The following is a 20,523-nucleotide window of genomic DNA, read 5'->3' as shown; positions in this document are numbered from 1 at the left end:
ATATAAAAAACAATCTAAAAAAATGAAAAAAAATAAAAAATAAAATAAAAATAAAAGAAATAATATAATAAAAAAAAAATAAATAAAAAAACAAAATAAAAAAAAATAAATTAAAATATAGCAAGGCAGTAAAATGTTCCCCAATCACCCGCTACGGATCTCAGAAGACCCTGCCCCCCCCCCCCCCACTTATAACACCCCCAAACCTGTACAAGTCTGGATGAAGTAACATGAAGCAGAGGTCAGTTAGCAGCACTCATGTTTTATTCCAGAAGTTCATGTGTTGGGGATGAATGGGGAGTGTGGAGTATGTCTGATAGGGGAGAAGTGATCCACGGAGGTGGCGACCAACCCTCCTGCCGTCCAGAATGGTTTTTCGGATAAGTCCGCGAGTGAGAGATTCGGAGCGGAAACAGAAGAACCCATCACCAAAAATATATTTAAAAAATAATAAAATATATCAATATTGCGTGCCGCAACCGTGTACAAAAAAAAAAAGGGTCACATTGTGTCAACGCGTTTCGCAGGGCAGAGGTCGGGAGGAGCTGATTGAAAAGTGCAATTGGTCCCTTTTTTCATCTTTGCTTGGAAATTGTATATAAAAAAAAATACAAAAAAAACAACAAGCAGCTACGCACAGACAGACACAGGACTATGGCGGTGTGTGTGCGCACGTGCCGGGCCCGGAGACAACCAAGGTCCTGTAGTGAGTGTAAAGATGAAGTGGTGGGGGGATGTCGGGGAATTTTGGGATAAGGAAATGTAAAATATTTGGTCAAAAAAAAGGGGCAGGAGGTTTCCTCTGTATCAAGCCAGTCCCATCTCTTCTAGAACGCTGCGCGGCGACTCATCCTCCTGCCGAGAAACAGAGAACAGGGGTCAGATACAAGCACCGGCCAACTCCATTATACAGCAGAAGAGTGAGTGCAGCTCCGGAGTATAATACAGGATCAGTAATGTAATGTATGTACACAGTGACTGCACCAGCAGAATAGTGAGTGCAGCTCTGGAGTATAATACAGGATCAGTAATGTATGTACACAGTGACTGCACCAGCAGAATAGTGAGTGCAGCTCCGGAGTATAATACAGGAGGTAACTCAGGATCAGTAATGTATGTACACAGTGACTACAGCAGCAGAATAGTGAGTGCAGCTCTGGAGTATAATACAGGATCAGTAATGTATGTACACAGTGACTGCAGCAGCAGAATAGTGAGTGCAGATCTGGAGTATAATACAGGATCAGTAATGTATGTACACAGTGACTGCAGCAGCAGAATAGTGAGTGCAGATCTGGAGTATAATACAGGATCAGTAATGTATGTACACAGTGACTGCACCAGCAGAATAGTGAGTGCAGCTCTGGAGTATAATACAGGATCAGTAATGTATGTACACAGTGACTGCACCAGCAGAATAGTGAGTGCAGCTCTGGAGTATAATACAGGATCAGTAATGTATGTACACAGTGACTGCACCAGCAGAATAGTGAGTGCAGCTCTGGAGTATAATACAGGATCAGTAATGTATGTACACAGTGACTGCACCAGCAGAATAGTGAGTGCAGCTCCGGAGTATAATACAGGAGGTAACTCAGGATCAGTAATGTATGTACACAGTGACTACAGCAGCAGAATAGTGAGTGCAGCTCTGGAGTATAATACAGGATCAGTAATGTATGTACACAGTGACTGCAGCAGCAGAATAGTGAGTGCAGATCTGGAGTATAATACAGGATCAGTAATGTATGTACACAGTGACTGCAGCAGCAGAATAGTGAGTGCAGATCTGGAGTATAATACAGGATCAGTAATGTATGTACACAGTGACTGCACCAGCAGAATAGTGAGTGCAGCTCTGGAGTATAATACAGGATCAGTAATGTATGTACACAGTGACTGCACCAGCAGAATAGTGAGTGCAGCTCTGGAGTATAATACAGGATCAGTAATGTATGTACACAGTGACTGCACCAGCAGAATAGTGAGTGCAGCTCTGGAGTATAATACAGGATCAGTAATGTATGTACACAGTGACTGCACCAGCAGAATAGTGAGTGCAGCTCCGGAGTATAATACAGGAGGTAACTCAGGATCAGTAATGTATGTACACAGTGACTACAGCAGCAGAATAGTGAGTGCAGATCTGGAGTATAATACAGGATCAGTAATGTATGTACACAGTGACTGCACCAGCAGAATAGTGAGTGCAGCTCTGGAGTATAATACAGGAGGTAACTCAGGATCAGTAATGTATGTACACAGTGACTACAGCAGCAGAATAGTGAGTGCAGATCTGGAGTATAATACAGGATCAGTAATGTATGTACACAGTGACTGCACCAGCAGAATAGTGAGTGCAGCTCTGGAGTATAATACAGGAGGTAACTCAGGATCAGTAATGTATGTACACAGTGACTGCACCAGCAGAATAGTGAGTGCAGCTCTGGAGTATAATACAGGAGGTAACTCAGGATCAGTAATGTATGTACACAGTGACTACACCAGCAGAATAGTGAGTGCAGATCTGGAGTATAATACAGGATCAGTAATGTATGTACACAGTGACTGCACCAGCAGAATAGTGAGTGCAGCTCTGGAGTATAATACAGGAGGTAACTCAGGATCAGTAATGTATGTACACAGTGACTGCACCAGCAGAATAGTGAGTGCAGCTCCGGAGTATAATACAGGAGGTAACTCAGGATCAGTAATGTAATGTATGTACACAGTGACTGCACCAGCAGAATAGTGAGTGCAGCTCCGGAGTATAATACAGGAGGTAACTCAGGATCAGTAATGTAATGTATGTACACAGTGACTGCAGCAGCAGAATAGTGAGTGCAGATCTGGAGTATAATACAGGATCAGTAATGTATGTACACAGTGACTAAACCAGCAGAATAGTGAGTGCAGCTCTGGAGTATAATACAGGAGGTAACTCAGGATCAGTAATGTATGTACACAGTGACTGCACCAGCAGAATAGTGAGTGCAGCTCCGGAGTATAATACAGGAGGTAACTCAGGATCAGTAATGTATGTACACAGTGACTACAGCAGCAGAATAGTGAGTGCAGATCTGGAGTATAATACAGGATCAGTAATGTATGTACACAGTGACTGCACCAGCAGAATAGTGAGTGCAGCTCTGGAGTATAATACAGGAGGTAACTCAGGATCAGTAATGTATGTACACAGTGACTGCACCAGCAGAATAGTGAGTGCAGCTCCGGAGTATAATACAGGAGGTAACTCAGGATCAGTAATGTAATGTATGTACACAGTGACTGCAGCAGCAGAATAGTGAGTGCAGATCTGGAGTATAATACAGGATCAGTAATGTATGTACACAGTGACTGCACCAGCAGAATAGTGAGCGCAGCTCTGGAGTATAATACAGGAGGTAACTCAGGATCAGTAATGTATGTACACAGTGACTACAGCAGCAGAATAGTGAGTGCAGATCTGGAGTATAATACAGGATCAGTAATGTATGTACACAGTGACTGCACCAGCAGAATAGTGAGTGCAGCTCTGGAGTATAATACAGGAGGTAACTCAGGATCAGTAATGTATGTACACAGTGACTGCACCAGCAGAATAGTGAGTGCAGCTCCGGAGTATAATACAGGAGGTAACTCAGGATCAGTAATGTAATGTATGTACACAGTGACTGCACCAGCAGAATAGTGAGTGCAGCTCCGGAGTATAATACAGGAGGTAACTCAGGATCAGTAATGTAATGTATGTACACAGTGACTGCAGCAGCAGAATAGTGAGTGCAGATCTGGAGTATAATACAGGATCAGTAATGTATGTACACAGTGACTAAACCAGCAGAATAGTGAGTGCAGCTCTGGAGTATAATACAGGAGGTAACTCAGGATCAGTAATGTATGTACACAGTGACTGCACCAGCAGAATAGTGAGTGCAGCTCCGGAGTATAATACAGGAGGTAACTCAGGATCAGTAATGTAATGTATGTACACAGTGACTGCAGCAGCAGAATAGTGAGTGCAGATCTGGAGTATAATACAGGATCAGTAATGTATGTACACAGTGACTAAACCAGCAGAATAGTGAGTGCAGCTCCGGAGTATAATACAGGAGGTAACTCAGGATCAGTAATGTATGTACACAGTGACTGCACCAGCAGAATAGTGAGTGCAGCTCCGGAGTATAATACAGGAGGTAACTCAGGATCAGTAATGTAATGTATGTACACAGTGACTGCAGCAGCAGAATAGTGAGTGCAGATCTGGAGTATAATACAGGATCAGTAATATATGTACACAGTGACTAAACCAGCAGAATAGTGAGTGCAGCTCTGGAGTATAATACAGGAGGTAACTCAGGATCAGTAATGTAATGTATGTACACAGTGACTGCAGCAGCAGAATAGTGAGTGCAGATCTGGAGTATAATACAGGATCAGTAATGTATGTACACAGTGACTAAACCAGCAGAATAGTGAGTGCAGCTCTGGAGTATAATACAGGAGGTAACTCAGGATCAGTAATGTATGTACACAGTGACTGCACCAGCAGAATAGTGAGTGCAGCTCCGGAGTATAATACAGGAGGTAACTCAGGATCAGTAATGTAATGTATGTACACAGTGACTGCAGCAGCAGAATAGTGAGTGCAGATCTGGAGTATAATACAGGATCAGTAATGTATGTACACAGTGACTAAACCAGCAGAATAGTGAGTGCAGCTCCGGAGTATAATACAGGAGGTAACTCAGGATCAGTAATGTATGTACACAGTGACTGCACCAGCAGAATAGTGAGTGCAGCTCCGGAGTATAATACAGGAGGTAACTCAGGATCAGTAATGTAATGTATGTACACAGTGACTGCAGCAGCAGAATAGTGAGTGCAGATCTGGAGTATAATACAGGATCAGTAATATATGTACACAGTGACTAAACCAGCAGAATAGTGAGTGCAGCTCTGGAGTATAATACAGGAGGTAACTCAGGATCAGTAATGTATGTACACAGTGACTGCACCAGCAGAATAGTGAGTGCAGATCTGGAGTATTAGGCTATGTGCGCACTAGAAATGTGAAGTTTCTCAAAAAAATTTCTTGAGAAACTTCTGCCAGTGAAAGATTTCCGGACCTGCGGAAAAAATCCGCACCAAATCCGCATGCGGTTTTGCCGCGGATTTGCCGCAGGTTTGTCCCTGCAATAAATAATAAAGATAATCGATAGACAGATAATGGATAGAGGGAAAGATGGATAGATGAATAGATAGATAGATAGAGGGATAGATAGATGAATAGATGAATAGATAGATAGAGGGATAGATAGATAGATGGATAGATAGATAGAGGGATAGATAGAGGGATAGATAGATAGAGGGATAGATAGAGGGATAGATAGATAGAGGGATAGATAGATAGATAGAGGGATAGATAGAGGGATAGATAGATAGATAGAGGGATAGATAGATAGAGGGATAGATAGATAGATAGAGGGATAGATAGATAGAGGGATAGATGGATAGATAGATAGAGGGATAGATAGATAGAGGGATAGATAGATAGATAGAGGGATAGATAGATAGATAGAGGGATAGATAGATAGATAGAGGGATAGATAGATAGATAGAGGGATAGATAGATAGAGGGATAGATGGATAGATAGAGGGATAGATAGATAGAGGGATAGATAGATAGATAGAGGGATAGATAGATAGAGGGATAGATAGATAGAGGGATAGATAGATAGATAGAGGGATAGATAGATAGAGGGATAGATGGATAGATAGATAGAGGGATAGATAGATAGATAGAGGGATAGATAGATAGATAGAGGGATAGATAGATAGATAGAGGGATAGATAGATAGATAGAGGGATAGATAGATAGAGGGATAGATGGATAGATAGATAGAGGGATAGATAGATAGAGGGATAGATAGATAGAGAGATAGATGAGAAAAACCTATATAATGTCCCACTCTCCTGCATTTTCTAAGCTGGCACCCTTTAGTGACTTTCATGTGGCACTAAAGGGTGCTTAGCCTTGTATTTAGCCATAAAATAAATAAATAATTAAAAAAAAACGACGTGAGGTCCCCCCATATTTTGTAGCCAGCTTGGGTAAAGCAGACGGCTGCAGCCTGCAGACCACCGCTGGCAGCTTCACCTTGGCTGATAATCCAAAACAGTGGGCACCCCACGCTGTTATTTTAAATTATATAAATAATTTAAAACAAAAAACGTGTGGTCCCCCCATATTGGATCACCAGCCAAGGTAAAGCGGACAGCTGGGGTCTGATATTCTCAGACTAGGGAGGTCCACTGTTATTGGACACTCCCCAGCCTAAAAATAGCAGGCCGCAGCCGCCCCAGAAGTGGCGCATCCATTAGACGTGCCAATCCTGGCGCTTTGCCCCAGCTCATCCCGCGCCCTGGTGCGTTGGCAAACGGGGTAATATATGGGGTTGATGCCAGATGTGTAATGTCACCTGGCATCAAGCCCTGGGGTTGGTGAGGTCAGGCGTCTATCAGATACCCGACATCACCAACCCAGTCAGTAATAATTAAAAAATAGACAACAAAAAAAGTTTTATTTGAAAAAACACTCCCCACATAGCCTCTTTAACCAATTTATTGAAAAGAACAATCAATCCACGTCCGGCGTAATCCAATAGGGGGGGGGGGTCCCACGGCGATCCATACCATAGTCACTGTCCCAGTCAATGAAGAACAGAATGTTCCCCATTGGCTGGGAGAGCAATGCAGTGACCTGAGCTAACATCAATAGGTCAGCTCAGGTCACTGCAGGGGATGACGAGCGCTGCCATCAGGAGCATAGATGAGATCATTACCTTCTGTGATCATCTCCTGTACTGCTGACGTCAGCGCTGTCACTGACTTCTATGCCCGCCGCGTTGTCAGAAGTATCGCGAGAGCCCGTGACGTCACCGCTAGTGACAGTCTCGGGCCGCTCGCGAGACGGGCATAGACAGCAGTGACCGCGGTGACGTCAGGAGGCAGGAGATCGTCACAGCAGGTAATGATCTCACCTCCTGACAGCAGCGATCGTCATCCCCGCGGGTCCCAGCACTGCAGGATGTCAGTGTCTGCCTGCGCTGCCGCGTGACAGGCTGCTGACACTGCGGGCAGACACTGACACCCTGCAGTGCAGGCAGCCGCGAGGCCGGAGCAGGACACAGACTGCACGGGCACCTGGAGGTCGCACGGAAGTGCTTCTGTGCGGCGTCCAGGGAGTGTGACGTGTGTTTACTCTGCTCCGCTTCCTCTTCCTGGCATAATGACATCGCCTCCTGCAAAACCGCAGGCAGCGATGAGCATTCCCGCAGGTAATTTGCGGCTATTCCGGTGGTATACCGCACATCATTGCTACCTGCGGAATACCCCCGGAATACCGCAGGTACCTGCGGAAATTAATGGACATGCACATTTTCTCAAGAAAGTTTCTTGAGAAAAATCCGCACAGTGCGCACAGCTATTTTTTTTTCTCATTGAATTTCATGGGAAATGTCTGCACAAAGATTGCAGACATTTCTCAAGAAATTTCCATGGCAAATCCGCGGGTAAATCCGCAGGTAAAAAGCTCTAGTGCGCACATAGCCTAATACAGGATCAGTAATGTATGTACACAGTGACTAAACCAGCAGAATAGTGAGTGCAGCTCTGGAGTATAATACAGGAGGTAACAGGATCAGTAATGTAATGTATGTACACAGTGACTAAACCAGCAGAATAGTGAGTGCAGCTCTGGAGTATAATACAGGAGGTAACTCAGGATCAGTAATGTAATGTATGTACACAGTGACTGCAGCAGCAGAATAGTGAGTGCAGCTCTGGAGTATAATGCAGGAGGTAACTCAGGATCAGTAATGTAATGTATGTACACAGTGACTGCAGCAACAGAATAGTGAGTGCAGCTCTGGAGTATAATACAGTAGGTAACTCAGGATCAGTAATGTAATGTATGTACACAGTGACTGCAGCAGCAGAATAGTGAGTGCAGCTCTGGAGTATAATACAGGAGGTAACTCAGGATCAGTAATGTAATGTATGTACACAGTGACTGCACCAGCAGAATAGTGAGTGCAGCTCTGGAGTATAATACAGGAGGTAACTCAGGATCAGTAATGTAATGTATGTACACAGTGACTGCAGCAGCAGAATAGTGAGTGCCGCTCTGGAGTATAATACAGGAGGTAACTCAGGATCAGTAATGTAATGTATGTATACAGTGACTGCACCAGCAGAATAGTGAGTGCAGCTCTGGAGTATAATACAGGAGGTAACTCAGGATCAGTACAGGATCAGTAATGTAATGTATGTACACAGTGACTGCACCAGCAGAATAGTGAGTGCAGCTCTGGAATATAATACAGGAGGTAACAGGATCAGTGCAGGATCAGTAATTTAACATACAGTACCTTGCAAAAGTATTCACTACCTTGGCATTGGTATTTTGTTACATTATAAACCATCAGATTTGTGTGTGATGTATCAGCAGTAAAATAGTCTAATTTGGAGAAGTGACGTGAGAAAAATATAGGCAAAATTTTAATTTATGGGATAAAATAAATAAAGATTGCCATGTGCATATGTAGTCATCCATTCTGCCATAAACCCTCTTTTTGGTGTGAGCAATTTTACCCTCTTAAAGGCCCCTTTACACACAGACTTTCTAGCGATCCCACCAGCGATCCCAACCTGGCCGGGATCTCTACAAAGTCTCTGGTGAGCTGTCAAACAGGCAGACCTGGCCAACGACGCAACAGCGATCCGGACCTGCAGAGCGACCTCGCTAGTCATTGGGGACGTTGTAAAGCAGCTTTTTGAAAGGGAAGTCACTAACGAAGTCGCTGTAAAGTCCCCTTTACACACTGAGACTTTGCTGCACAGCGGGAAACAAAGGACCAAAGAATGGTCCTGAACGATTTGTAGCGATCAGCAACTTCACAGCAGGGTCCAGGTCGCTGATGTGTTTCACGCACTGCAATGTCGCTGGGGAGGTCGCTATTACGTCACAAAACAGGTGACGTTACAGCGATGTCGTTTGCGATGTTGCAGTGTGTAAAGCCACCTTAAGTCCTATGCTTAGTGAGAGGAAGCCCACCTGTGTGCAGTCTAAGTGTCCCGGGGGCCGGCAGTATGCACTCACCTTCTCTGAAAGACAACATAGGCTGCAACACCATCAAGTAAAGGTACCGTCACACACAGAAACATCGCTAGCAACATCGCTGCTGAGGCACAACTTGCTAGCGATGTTGCTGTGTGTGACATCCAGCAACAACCCAGCCCCTGCTGTGAGGTCGTTGGTTGTTGCTGAATGTCCTGGGCCATTATTTAGTTGTTGCTCCCCCGCTGTGAAGCACAGATCGCTGTGTGTGACAGCGAGACAGCAACAACTAAATGTGCAGGCAGCAGGAGCCGGCTTCTGCGGACACTGGTAACCAAGGTAAACATTGGGTAACCAAGAAGCCCTTCCCTTGGTTACCCGATATTTACCTTCGTTACCAGCGTCCGCCGCTCTCACGTCAGTGCTGGCTCCTGCTCCCTGCACACATAGCCAGACTACACATCGGGTAATTAACCCCATGTGAACTGTGGCTAGGAGTGCAGAGAGCAGGGAGCTGGCACTGGCAGCTGAGAGCGGGGACACTGGTAACGAAGGTAAACGAAGGTAAATATCGGGTAACCAAGGGAAGGGTTCTTGGTTACCCAATGTTTACCTTGGTTACCAGCGTCCGCAGAAGCCGGCTCCTGCTGCCTGCACACATAGCAGAGTACACATCGGGTAATTAACCCGATGTGTACTGTGGCTAGGTGTGCAGGGAGCCAGCGCTAAGCAGTGCGCGCTGGTAACCAAGGTAAATATCGGGTTGGTTACCTGATATTTACCTTAGTTACCAAGCGCAGCATCGCTTCCACGCGGCGCTGGGGGCTGGTCACAGGTGAGATCTGCCTGTGTGACATCTCACCAGCGACCTCCTAGCAACTTACCAGCGATCCCTATCAGGTTGTATCGTTGTTGGGATCGCTGGTAAGTTGTTTAGTGTGACTGGGCCTTAAGAGGCACCACTAACCAAAAACCACCATGTTAGGAGATCTCCAAACAACACCATGAAGACCAATGAGATGTCCAAACAACACCATGAAGACCAATGAGATGTCCAAACAACACAATGAAGATTTATTGAGATCTCCAAACAACACCATAAAGATCAAGGAGATCTTCAAACAACATAATGAAGATCAAGGAGATCTCCAAACAACACCATGAAGACCAAGGAGATCTCCAAACAACACAATGAAGATTTATTGAGATCTCCAAACACCACCATAAAGATCAAGGAAATCTCCAAACAACACCAGTAAGATCAAGGAGATCTCCAAACAACATAATGAAGACCAAGAAGATCTAGAAACAAGTCAGAGACAAAGTGGTGAGAAGTGCAAGGGTTGGGGGGTTGGGTTCTAAAAAAGTATCCCAATCTCTGAAGATCCTCTGGAGCAGCATCAAATCTAGTGTGACGCCCTGGACAAGCCAGGGGTCACAGGTAATTACACCACCACACCCTACACCCCGGATAGGTACATCTGAGCCAGACACAAAACCCTTGTTGCCTTCCTCCAGGGGCTGATGTCCACACCAGGGGGTGGAGCCAGGCGGTTGGTCCCGCCCACCGAGGAGTTCACAGTCCTGGAGGCGGGAAAAGCAAGCAGTTAAGCTAGGGAAGTGAAAGTGGAAGGAGTAAAGTGGAGTGGCAGTACAGCAACTGACTGATAGCGTCCGGGTGTGTGCCCCGGGCGAGACAGCAAGGTTGGCAGACGGCGGTGACCGTCTGCAGGAGTGGCCTATCGGAGTTGCCATAAGGACCGTGGACGGGCGGTGGCCCGGCGGTACCGGACCGGTACACAAGGAGAAGCCAGCACCATTGGCAGGGGCTTTTCGGACCCCGGCAAGGCTTGGAGTCGCCGTGAATTTGCCGAATCCGTCAGTGAAGGGGACCTCCTGGGTTTCCAAACAACTAAGTCCCAATTGAAGGCAACAGTCCAACCGTATGAGAGAGACACTGCCGCCGCCAAGGCACCAGTTTCTCAGGGTCAGCGCCTGCGGGCAAAGAGGGGCTCCTCCGGCCCACATCCAAGCCGGGGAGCGGGTTACCGGTGGGAACCCATTGGAACCAACAGCAGGACTAGGTGCAGGGAAAGGACAGTCACCGTTAGCCTTCCGGGGAAAAGCAACAGCAGCCGTCCGTGGGAACCGTCTTTCCAGCCGTGTGTTTTACCGTGAACTGTGTCATCGTCTCAGGCTGAGTGAGTACCACCGTGCCGTGAGGCACAGCGCTGCCCCCGCACCTCACCAGGCCCCGCAACCCACCTGCCATCACCCATCCTTACCCCATCACTGGGCCCCGGGACAACTAACCCCTACCCACGGAGGGGAGAACTAACAACTCAGCTGCTCCCTGTCACCGCTCCCGGGATCCCCATACAGAGCAGCGGTGGCGTCACCAAAATCACCACAACCGTGGGTGGCGTCACGGACAATAAATCCCCACAATCAAATCCACTCTTTTCACTCACGGGCGAGGAGTGCCGCTCGAGTCCCCGGGATCCGGTCCACCGCTCGAGCCACCACCGAGCAGCGGCAGCCGCAGCAGCAGCAGCGGCCGGACCCGAGCAGTGGGAGAGCGCAGCGTCCCCTCCTCCGCCCGCGACACCAGTATCATCAAACGGAAAGAAGATGGTACCACAACAAACCTACCAAGAGGGGCCGCCCACGATAACTCTCAGCCCCGGTCAGCACGGAGACCAAGAGGTGACCCTGAAGGAGCTGCAGAGTTCCCAAAGACTGGAGGATCTGTCCATACGACCACAATAAGTCGTACACTCCATAGAGATGGCCATTATGGAAGAGTGGCCAGAACATGCAGAATTGGGAGTGCAGCTCCGGAGTATAATACAGGATGCAACTCAGGATCAGTACAAAATAAGAAATGTAATGTACAGTATGTTACCAAAGTGAGTACACCCCCTCACATTATTGTAAGTATCTTATACCTTTACATGGGACAGCGCTGCAGATCTGACCCTGTGTACAGTGTCAGTGCGCAGCTTGCGTAACAGTGTAAATAACTCCGCACACAGCCATTAATGTGTAAACTGCTGACAACAAAAGTGAGTAGACCCCTAAGTGAAAATGGCCATATTTCGCTCAAAGCGTCAATACTTTGTGCGGCAGCCATTATTTTCCAGCATAGCTGTAAGTCTCTTGCTAATGGAGGTCACTGGAGACTCACAGGAGCCGCTGGATCCTCTTCCATCCTCCATGATGACACCACGGAGCTGGTGGATGTTACAGACCTTGTGCTCTTCCATCTTCTGTTTGAGGAGGCCTCACAGATTCTCCATAGGGTTTAGGTCTGGAGACGCTCGGCTTATCCAACACCTCTACCCTCAGTGTCTGTAGCGAGGCAGTGGTGGTCTTGGCGGTGTTTGGGGTCGTTATGTTGGAAAATGAAGGGGGGAAATCATGCTCTGCTTCAGTACATGTTGGCATTCATGGTTCCTTCAAGGAACTGTATGTCCTTACAGCACTCATGCAGCCCCAAAAAATGACCCTCCACCACCATGCCTGACTGTTGGTAGGACACACTTGTCTTTGTACTCCTCACCTGGTTCCTACCACTCATGCTTGACAACCAAATAAATTTATCTTTCTCTCATGAGACCACATTACGGTTCATGTCTTTAGTTTGTTTGCCTTCATCAAAATGTTTGTGGCTTTCTTCTGCATTATCTTTAGAAGAGGCTTCCTTCTGGGACGACATCCATGCAGAGCAATGTGATGCAGTGTGCGGTGTATGGTCTGAGCACTGACAGGGGGATCCCCCCCACCCCTGTCGCAATGCTGACAGCACCGAGCCCGGTAGTGTGGAGGTGTCCTCCCGGTGTGCGGCTCGGTGGGCGGAGGGGACCGTCACTCCCGGCTGTCCGGGCACACACTGTGTGTCAGGGTTATTCAGGGTTTATGGCTCGGTCTTTATCTTCTGGTGTGAGGAAAATGTTAGATGACTTTTTGTCCCAGTTTGTGCAAATCACATCACAAATTGAGGTTCTGCAGAAGGTGAAGTACTGTATACAATGAGGTTCTGCAGCAGCTGAGTTACTGTGTGCAATAAGGTTCTGCAGCAGCTGAGTTACTGTATGCAATGCAGCAGCTGAAGTATTGTACTGAGGTTCTGCAGCAGCTGAGTTACTGTGTGCAATGCAGCAGCTGAAGTATTGTACTGAGGTTCTGCAGCAGCTGAGTTACTGTGTGCAATGCAGAAGCTGAAGTATTGTACTGAGGTTCTGCAGCAGCTGAGTTACTGTATGCAATGCAGCAGCTGAAGTATTGTACTGAGGTTCTGCAGCAGCTGAGTTACTGTATGCAATGCAGCAGCTGAAGTATTGTACTAAGGTTCTGCAGCAGCTGAGTTACTGTGTGCAATGCAGCAGCTGAAGTATTGTACTAAGGTTCTGCAGCAGCTGAGTTACTGTATGCAATGCAGCAGCTGAAGTATTGTACTGAGGTTCTGCAGCAGCTGAGTTACTGTGTGCAATGCAGCAGCTGAAGTATTGTACTGAGGTTCTGCAGCAGCTGAGTTACTGTATGCAATGCAGCAGCTGAAGTATTGTACTGAGGTTCTGCAGCAGCTGAGTTACTGTGTGCAATGCAGCAGCTGAAGTATTGTACTGAGGTTCTGCAGCAGCTGAGTTACTGTATGCAATGCAGCAGCTGAAGTATTGTACTAAGGTTCTGCAGCAGCTGAGTTACTGTATGCAATGCAGCAGCTGAAGTATTGTACTGAGGTTCTGCAGCAGCTGAGTTACTGTGTGCAATGCAGCAGCTGAAGTATTGTACTGAGGTTCTGCAGCAGCTGCGTTACTGTATGCAATGCAGCAGCTGAAGTATTGTACTGAGGTTCTGCAGCAGCTGAGTTACTGTGTGCAATAAGGTTCTGCAGCAGTTGAAGTATTGTACTGAGGTTCTGCAGCAGCTGAGTTACTGTATGCAATGCAGCAGCTGAAGTATTGTACTGAGGTTCTGCAGCAGCTGAGTTACTGTGTGCAATGCAGCAGCTGAAGTATTGTACTGAGGTTCTGCAGCAGCTGAGTTACTGTGTGCAATGCAGCAGCTGAAGTATTGTACTGAGGTTCTGCAGCAGCTGAGTTACTGTATGCAATGCAGCAGCTGAAGTATTGTACTAAGGTTCTGCAGCAGCTGAGTTACTGTGTGCAATGCAGCAGCTGAAGTATTGTACTGAGGTTCTGCAGCAGCTGAGTTACTGTATGCAATGCAGCAGCTGAAGTATTGTACTGAGGTTCTGCAGCAGCTGAGTTACTGTATGCAATGCAGCAGCTGAAGTATTGTACTGAGGTTCTGCAGCAGCTGAGTTACTGTATGCAATGCAGCAGCTGAAGTATTGTACTGAGGTTCTGCAGCAGCTGAGTTACTGTGTGCAATAAGGTTCTGCAGCAGCTGAAGTATTGTACTGAGGTTCTGCAGCAGCTGAGTTACTGTATGCAATGCAGCAGCTGAAGTATTGTACTGAGGTTCTGCAGCAGCTGAGTTACTGTGTGCAATAAGGTTCTGCAGCAGTTGAGTTACCGTACGCAATAATGTTCTGCTGCAGATGAAGTATTGAGGTTCTGCAGCAGCTGAAGTAGTGATATTACTGAGGTTGAGCAGCAGTTGAGGTTCTGCAGCAGATGAGGTATAGTGAAGGTCTGCAGGATAATAAAGAATGTGAAGAATAATGCGCCTGCTTATTGGGGTGTGGGGTCTCCTATGACGGTCGGGGGCTACAGACGCTGTATAGCGACACAATGTCTGATTACTGGGGTCCGGCTGACATCTAGACAGAAGGGCGGGGGTCCATGCAGTCTCCTGTCACTCCGGCTTTGGTATCAGCGCCTGGTTCCTGCCGTCCCCATAATCATTAATAACCCCCGGTTTCACCATTCATCAGTGACGGCCCCTCTCCTCGGCCCATATATCATCATCATCACCGCTGCCTCCATCCCCCCGTCCTACCAGTCTGTGGCGCCCCCTCCCTATCGCGGATCATTAATGCTTTTGCTTTCCATTCATCATCTCATACAAGCTGTGAATGGCGCACACACCTGATCCGCCGCTTGTCCCCACTACCGAGGCTCTGCACCCCCACCCTATAATCCCCCCCACCTGCTCCGCGCTCGTAATCTCCCCACCACACACACTCTTTATCTCCCTCCCTCCCACTCTATCTCCAGTGTGGAAATTTCTTGCCATGAAAGTGAGTGGGTGGGAGTCAGTGAGCTGTGACAGGACAAGAGATGGGTGATTCATCCACTGCAGAGAAAGGGGCGGGGGGAGCGCGAGCGAGGGAGACACAAAGGAAGAAAAGAGAGAGCGAGACAGAGAGGAGAGAGCGAGACACTCACCAGAGAGAGGAGAGAGCGAGCGAGGGAGACACAAAGGAAGAAAAGAGAGAGCGAGACAGAGAGGAGAGAGCGAGACACTCACCAGAGAGAGGAGAGAGCGAGCGAGGGAGACACAAAGGAAGAAAAGAGAGAGCGAGACAGAGAGGAGAGAGCGAGATACTCACCAGAGAGGAGAGAGCGAGCGAGGGAGACACAAAGGAAGAAAAGAGAGAGCGAGACAGAGAGGAGAGAGCGAGACACTCACCAGAGAGAGGAGAGAGCGAGCGAGGGAGACACAAAGGAAGAAAAGAGAGAGCGAGACAGAGAGGAGAGAGCGAGACACTCACCAGAGAGAGGAGAGAGCGAGCGAGGGAGACACAAAGGAAGAAAAGAGAGAGCGAGACAGAGAGGAGAGAGCGAGACACTCACCAGAGAGAGGAGAGAGCGAGCGAGGGAGACACAAAGGAAGAAAAGAGAGAGCGAGACAGAGAGGAGAGAGCGAGAGACTCACCAGAGAGAGGAGAGAGCGAGCGAGGGAGACACAAAGGAAGAAAAGAGAGAGCGAGACAGAGAGGAGAGAGCGAGAGACTCACCAGAGAGGAGAGAGCGAGCGAGGGAGACACAAAGGAAGAAAAGAGAGAGCGAGACAGAGAGGAGAGAGCGAGACACTCACCAGAGAGAGGAGAGAGCGAGCGAGGGAGACACAAAGGAAGAAAAGAGAGAGCGAGACAGAGAGGAGAGAGCGAGAGACTCACCAGAGAGGAGAGAGCGAGCGAGGGAGACACAAAGGAAGAAAAGAGAGAGCGAGACAGAGAGGAGAGAGCGAGACACTCACCAGAGAGAGGAGAGAGCGAGCGAGGGAGACACAAAGGAAGAAAAGAGAGAGCGAGACAGAGAGGAGAGAGCGAGAGACTCACCAGAGAGGAGAGAGCGAGCGAGGGAGACACAAAGGAAGAAAAGAGAGAGCGAGACAGAGAGGAGAGAGCGAGAGACTCACCAGAGAGGAGAGAGCGAGCGAGGGAGACACAAAGGAAGAAAAGAGAGAGCGAGACAGAGAGGAGAGAGCGAGAGACTCACCAGAGAGAGGAGAGAGCGACAGGGGAGAGGAGAGAGCGAGCAACAAAGGAAGAAAAGAGAGCGAGACAGACCGAGACAGAGGAGAGAGCGAGAGACTCACCAGAGAGAGGAGAGAGCGAGCGAGGGAGACACAAAGGAAGAAAAGAGAGAGCGAGACAGAGAGCAGAGAGCGAGACACTCACCAGAGAGGAGAGAGCGAGCGAGGGAGACACAAAGGAAGAAAAGAGAGAGCGAGACAGAGAGCAGAGAGCGAGACACTCACCAGAGAGAGGAGAGAGCGAGCGAGGGAGACACAAAGGAAGAAAAGAGAGAGCGAGACAGAGAGGAGAGAGCGAGAGACTCACCAGAGAGGAGAGAGCGAGCGAGGGAGACACAAAGGAAGAAAAGAGAGAGCGAGACAGAGAGGAGAGAGCGAGACACTCACCAGAGAGGAGAGAGCGAGCGAGGGAGACACAAAGGAAGAGAGGAGAGAGCGAGACAGAGAGGAGAGAGCGAGACACTCACCAGAGAGAGGAGAGAGCGAGCGAGGGAGACACAAAGGAAGAAAAGAGAGAGCGAGACAGAGAGGAGAGAGCGAGACACTCACCAGAGAGAGGAGAGAGCGAGCGAGGGAGACACAAAGGAAGAAAAGAGAGAGCGAGACAGAGGAGAGAGCGAGACACTCACCAGAGAGAGGAGAGAGCGAGCGAGGGAGACACAAAGGAAGAAAAGAGAGAGCGAGACAGACCGAGACAGAGAGGAGATAGCGAGCGAGAGACTCACCAGAGAGAGAGGACAGAGAGACAGGGGAGAGGAGAGAGCGAGCGAGGGAGACACAAAGGAAGAGAGGAGAGAGCGAGACAGAGAGGAGAGAGCGAGACACTCACCAGAGAGAGGAGAGAGCGAGCGAGGGAGACACAAAGGAAGAAAAGAGAGAGCGAGACAGAGAGGAGAGAGCGAGACACTCACCAGAGAGAGGAGAGAGCGAGCGAGGGAGACACAAAGGAAGAAAAGAGAGAGCGAGACAGAGAGGAGAGAGCGAGACACTCACCAGAGAGAGGAGAGAGCGAGCGAGGGAGACACAAAGGAAGAAAAGAGAGAGCGAGACAGACCGAGACAGAGAGGAGATAGCGAGCGAGAGACTCACCAGAGAGAGAGGACAGAGAGACAGGGGAGAGGAGAGAGCGAGCGAGGGAGACAAAGGAAGAAAAGAGATCAAAGAGGCCAGTGTAAAAAGAGGCAGGCGGAGAGAGACAGAAGGCTGTGAAAAAAAGGCAATGAAAGAGAAGGGGGGTAAGGCGATGGGGCAGGGGGCAAGACAACAAGAGAGAGGCACGCCTGGCAACGCGAGAGGCACGCCTGGCAACGCGAGAGGCACGCCTGGCAACGCGAGAGGCACGCCTGGCAACGCGAGAGGCACGCCTGGCAACGCGAGAGGCACGCCTGGCAACGCGAGAGGCACGCCTGGCAACGCGAGAGGTGGCAATGCACAAAGGAGAAGCAAGGAGGAGGGGTAAATTCACAAACAGAGAGTAGGGGGACGGACAAGAAAAGTAGGGGTGCATGAAAGTGGTGAGTGTCCTGAGAGGCCGGCGGGGAAGGGCACTCACCTCCTGCAGCATGTCTGATTGTTCTATCGCCTTCAGGACGCTCTTCTTGGACGTGTCCTGGATTTCACCCCCCATAAGAAATTCATCAAGGATAAAATACGCCTTTTCAAAGTTAAATATGATGTCCAGCTCACACACCTGTAGGGGGAGACACAGAGCGGCGGTCAGCGCACGGGTGTAATCACTACATCACTCTCACACTGTCTATACATAAACAAGAGAAACGCACACAAGCAGCGAGACGCACACAAGCAGCGAGACGCACACAAGCAGCGAGACGCACACAACCAGCGAAACGCACACAACCAGCAAAACGCACACAACCAGCGAGACGCACACAACCAGCGAGACGCACACAACCAGCGAGACGCACACAACCAGCGAGACGCACACAACCAGCGAGACGCACACAAGCAGCGAGACGCACACAAGCAGCGAGACGCACACAAGCAGCGAGACGCACACAAGCAGCGAGACGCACACAACCAGCGAGACGCACACAACCAGCGAGACGCACACAACCAGCGAGACGCACACAACCAGCGAGACGCACACAACCAGCGAGACGCACACAACCAGCGAGACGCACACAACCAGCGAGACGCACACAACCAGCGAGACGCACACAACCAGCGAGACGCACACAACCAGCGAGACGCACACAACCAGCGAGACGCACACAACCAGCGAGACGCACACAACCAGCGAGACGCACACAACCAGCGAGACGCACACAACCAGCGAGACGCACACAACCAGCGAGACGCACACAACCAGCGAGACGCACACAACCAGCGAGACGCACACAACCAGCGAGACGCACACAAGAAGCGAGACGCACACAAGCAGCGAGACGCACACAAGAAGCGAGACGCACACAAGAAGCAATCACAGAGGATTGTTACACAGAGCCATAAACCAGCAGCAACTGATACCAACAACAAGGGCTGCTGAAGAAACACGACTTCTGCAGCTAGGATTTATTTCTATTTTATTGAAGAAGCCACAAAAAGTAAGAAACTGCTGCAAATGTGACAAAAATCATCAATAGTGCGAGACACAGGACCAAAAGCAAAGAGCGAAGAGAAAAGGGGACATAGAGGCAGTATTATAGCAGTTATATTCTTGGACATAGGAGCAGTCTTATAGTAGTTATATTCTTGTACATAGGGGCAGTATTATAGTAGTTATATTCTTGTACAAAGGGGGCAGTATTATAGCAGTTGTATTCTTGTACATAGGAGCAGTATTATAGTAGTTATATTCTTGTACATAGGAGCAGTATTATAGTAGTTATATTCTTGTACATAGGGGCAGTATTATAGTAGTTATATTCTTGTACATAGGGGCAGTATTATAGTAGTTATATTCTTGTACATAGGGGCAGTATTATAGTAGTTATATTCTTGTACATAGGGGGCAGTATTATAGTAGTTATATTCTTGTACATAGGGGGCAGTATTATAGTAGTTATATTCTTGTACATAGGGGCAGTATTATAGTAGTTATATTCTTGTACATAGGAGCAGTATTATAGTAGTTATATTCTTGTACATAGGGGCAGTATTATAGTAGTTATATTCTTGTACATAGGGGCAGTATTATAGTAGTTATATTCTTGTACATAGGGGCAGTATTATAGTAGTTATATTCTTGTACATAGGGGCAGTATTATAGTAGTTATATTCTTGTATATAGGGGCAGTATTATAGTAGTTCTATTCTTGTACATAGGGGGCAGTATTATAGTAGTTATATTCTTGTACATAGGGGCAGTATTATAGTAGTTATATTCTTGTACATAGGGAGCAGTATTATACTATACTGACACTCCCTACCTCATAGTGTAGTGCATACAGGCAGTACAGCAGTAAGTGCTCAGTGTATAGCGATGTACAGCGGAGCAGGATATGGCAGTGATATATGTGTACGCTCCTGACTGTCAGGATTACATAGGCAGCTTGTGATTGGTGATTAGGTCTTGTGAGGAGTGTGGGCTAATTCCTTTGAGCAGGAGGGGGTTGATGGAAGGTAAATATGGGGGGAGGGTGGTCTGTCCACCTCCAACCTGTTATTACTAAGCCCCCTCTGGCTGAGCGTGTCTGGCACAGAAACTTACGCTGCCGAAATACTTGTCCAGTAGCTCCACGTATCGGTGAATCAGCTCCAGGGTCAGCAGCTCGTTATCCTGATCTTCCACCGCACAGCAGAAATACAGGCTGGCATATCTAGGAGAGATAAGGGAGGTGCTGCCCGTTACTGCGATGTACCAAGAGGGCACGGAGCTGGCAAACAGGGGGGGTCTGTCACTAGGAGGGGGCAACTCAAAAATCAGAGGAAGGGGTTAAGTCCGGTATTCTCTATGCACCCTGAGCCCTTCCTGAGACGTGAGGCCACTCGGCATC

The 20,523-nt window shown here is 48.2% G+C and overlaps 1 protein-coding gene across 1 annotated transcript in view; it reads right to left on the bottom strand.

The window, feature by feature from the left end:
• Positions 1-242: 242 nt before the first annotated feature.
• Positions 243-20,523, bottom strand: part of AP1S1 (adaptor related protein complex 1 subunit sigma 1) — a 63,580-nt gene continuing 43,299 nt past the window's right edge. The window contains exons 3-5 of the mRNA XM_075343175.1: positions 20,238-20,346; positions 18,120-18,257; positions 243-855 (exon numbers count right to left, since the gene is read on the bottom strand). Of these exons, the coding sequence (XP_075199290.1) occupies positions 808-855; positions 18,120-18,257; positions 20,238-20,346 (295 nt within the window). The 3' untranslated portion in view covers positions 243-807. The remainder of the gene's footprint in view (positions 856-18,119; positions 18,258-20,237; positions 20,347-20,523) is intronic.

The sequence above is a fragment of the Anomaloglossus baeobatrachus genome, chromosome 4 (genome assembly GCF_048569485.1).
Source record: "Anomaloglossus baeobatrachus isolate aAnoBae1 chromosome 4, aAnoBae1.hap1, whole genome shotgun sequence".
NCBI classification, from domain to species: domain Eukaryota; kingdom Metazoa; phylum Chordata; class Amphibia; order Anura; family Aromobatidae; genus Anomaloglossus; species Anomaloglossus baeobatrachus.
This window is presented reverse-complemented; position numbering and strand designations above follow the sequence as displayed.